Source organism: Austrofundulus limnaeus, unplaced genomic scaffold (assembly GCF_001266775.1).
Source record: "Austrofundulus limnaeus strain Quisiro unplaced genomic scaffold, Austrofundulus_limnaeus-1.0 Scaffold513, whole genome shotgun sequence".
Taxonomy (NCBI): Eukaryota; Metazoa; Chordata; class Actinopteri; order Cyprinodontiformes; family Rivulidae; genus Austrofundulus; species Austrofundulus limnaeus.
In genome coordinates this window covers 336,202-339,366 of record NW_013952915.1, presented here as the reverse complement: position 1 = coordinate 339,366, position 3,165 = coordinate 336,202, and the positions used below count along the sequence as shown (strand labels likewise).

General features: G+C 41.1%; 1 protein-coding gene across 1 annotated transcript in view; it reads left to right on the top strand.

Annotated features, from left to right (window-relative positions):
* The window catches only part of myef2 (myelin expression factor 2), a gene marked incomplete in the record, with an annotated part of 16,471 nt that overhangs the window by 7,015 nt on the left and 6,291 nt on the right, over positions 1-3,165 (top strand). Inside the window, 5 exon segments of the mRNA XM_014025975.1 lie at positions 1,719-1,910; positions 1,980-2,133; positions 2,246-2,295; positions 2,406-2,466; positions 2,727-2,828. Coding sequence (XP_013881429.1) covers positions 1,719-1,910; positions 1,980-2,133; positions 2,246-2,295; positions 2,406-2,466; positions 2,727-2,828 — 559 coding nt within the window.

Below are 3,165 nucleotides of genomic sequence, written 5' to 3'. Positions count from 1 at the left end.
ACACACACACACACACACACACGTTTACAGAGCTTTATCAGACAACAGACAGTTTAATTTTTCTGAAGGAATATGTGATTGTGCACACGCCAACATGTATAAACTCCCAGCTGTTCAGGAGTTTGCAGCGTGTCTCAGCTGCTGTTTGTGACCAGACTCAGACAGGAAGTGGTCTTCATGTCTCGTCCAGCCCACCGTGTGCCGATAAAACTTAGAGAAAGTTCTTCTCCAGATAAATGAAGAGCCGCTGGGACATTGTTAAACGTTTCACACCACCGTGAGACCGCTTCATATTTTTGAATGACGCTTTTGTTTTAGTGAGACGCTCATCGCAGCTCTTTTTTTTTTTTTTTTTTTCCTCTCTGTGTGTCAGGAGGGGTTGTGGCTGCCTGATCCGTCCTGGTAGAACGATCTGTACTGTCAGCTCATTAGTGCTAAATCAGACTTATGAAATGTGCTCTGTTTAGGAAAAAATACTGAACACATTTATTTCTATACTTTATTATAAATATGTGTTACATTATATTCAGAAAACAGTTTAAATATTGAAAATATTTTGATTAAAAAATATAGATTTATTATTCGTACATATTTATTTATAATAACTTGCTAACTTTTTTTCTAGACAATCATGTCATAACTCATCTTTTTATTTTTTTCCTGCAACAGCTGTTGTTAACGTTACCTTTTCTATGAAACATTGCAGCTGATGAAAGACTGAAGTTGAATGAATTTTGTCATTAGCTTAGCTCAATGCTACATGCTAAAAACAATGTTTTCAGGACAGTGCGGCTCGGGCAGCCACAGGGACACCTAGCATGTCTGTTACCAGGTAACACAAGTACAGGAAGTGACAGCGGCCAAAATACCTCAGAAACTCACCCAAATAAGTGAACTCTGTGAGATTCAGTGTTTTATACTGGAYTACTTTTTGTTTGGTTATTTCTGCGATTCCATCCACGTTTATTTATTAATATCCTGATGCATCTCAGTAATCCAGGTAGAAAAATAAAAAAGAAAAAAACCAGTAGGTCCTCTGGATGGTTCTTTAATGAAACTTTTCATCTCTCCTCCAAGAGACTTCTTCAGTCTGAGTTTCAAGTATAAGCTCCGCCTCCACATGGACAAACAGGTTAGTCACATGTAAAAGAGGACCACTGCCTAACAATAGGCTTGATTAGCTCTGTTGTTCACAGAGGGTTCACCTGAAACTCATCAGACTGAAGAAGAAACGTTTCACCAAAGAAGAACCATCCAGAGGATTTACTGAGTTTTATTTTTGATTTACTAAGTAACTTATAAACAGAAGTGGAGCAGGAGAAGGTGGATTCTGATTGGCTGTTGTTGCGCACATTTCCACCATGTTTGATCAAGTAAGAGGCTCACAGCTGATCACCATGATTGACYTGAATTTTTTCTCGATTAATAATCGTGATCAAATAATAGCCCAGCCCTAGGTGAGTGAAAATTAAAAAAATAATTCCTCAATAAGTCTAAAACCACAGCAACTGTTTTAATACTGATACTTTTGATGAAATCTCCCAAGTGTTAGCTTTATTTTGATACAGAGATAATTTAAGTAGAGTTTATAAATGCTGACATACTCAGTTACATTTCAACATGTTAAAACCAAGAGAAGCTCTTGGAGCTGAAGAGGTTAATTTCTTCTCTTCGTTTGAAATCAGGATTTCGATAAAGAACAACTGTTGTTCTTTCAGGACCCTGATGGTGAACACGCTCGGCGTGCGCTGCAGCGCGTGGGAGGAGTTCAGCAGAGTGGGCGGGGTCAGGACCTGGGCCCAGGTGGGATGAACGTCCCGCCCTCCATCGCCAACAACCCCAACATCCCCCCGGAGGTCATCCACGCCCTGCAGGCCGGGCGGCTGGGCAACACGGTGTTCGTGGCTAACGTGAGGCCCGCCGGCGGCAGCTGTCCACTCACGTTTAACGTTATTAAACAGCCTGTTTCTGTCCCGCAGCTGGACTTTAAGGTGGGCTGGAAGAAGCTGAAGGAGGTGTTCGGCATGGCGGGGGTGGTGAAACGAGCAGACGTGAAGGAGGATAAGGATGGGAAGAGTCGTGGGATGGGAACAGTGACGTTTGAGCAGCCGCTGGAGGCAGTTCAGGCCATCTGTATCCTTCAGCACATCACAGGGTCCAGTTCTGCTCACAGCAAGAGCAGCTAAAACTGCTGACTCAGCTTTTATTRAACCAGGCTTTAATTCCTCCTTGACTCCTGACTCAGCCATGTTCAACGGACAGATGCTGTTTGACCGGCAGATGCATGTTAAAATTGTGAGTAATGATAGATTATTGAAGTCTTACACAGAAGAGTTCTGAAAATAAACCTTTGTTTGTTTGTTTGTTTGTTTGTTTGTTTGTTTGTTTTGTTTGTTTGTTTGCAGGATGAAAAATCTCTTCCTGTTGAAGATTTCCGCCAAGTAGAAAAATCTCCTCAGTTACCACGTGAGTTAGTTTGAGTTTAGAAATGATGTTTTTGTCAGTTGGTTGGAGGAACCAGATGAGTTTTGATCAGATGAGATGGTTTTAATGAGTGTAAATCATCAGATTATTGATGGTTTCAGATGAAACCATCAATAATCTGATTATTGATGGTTTCATCTTGAAACCACAGAACAAACTGATTCATGTTGTTCAAACTGGAATAAGAAGTTCTTTCATTCAGTTTAAATGTGGTGAACACTGACCCTGGTTCTGTTCTGCAGGTGGTCTGGGTGGTATCGGGATGGGTCTGGGTCCAGGAGGCCAGCCTATAAACGCCAACCGTCTGAGTGGGGCGGGGGGAATGGGCTCCATGGGACCTGCAGGTGAGCCAGGAACCAGTTCTGTTCAATAAGTCTGACTGACTGACTGACTGACTAACAACATTCATCTGTTCTTCCATTTTAACAATTCAGATATCAAAAGATCATTTTGGTTTTTCAGCTATTTATACTTTTTCAGTCACTTTTTCCACTGAGAATGAATTAATTTAAACTGTTTTCAACATCTTTAAAATCCTTCAGTGTTTCTCACAGAGGAAACCTGACCGAACATCAATATGTGACGAGTCTGGAGTGAAACATGTTGATTTTTCAGCTCCTTTCTGTTTTCTGACAGTAAAGTAAAGTAAAGTAAAGTAAAGCTTTTTTATGCCTCTAGCTG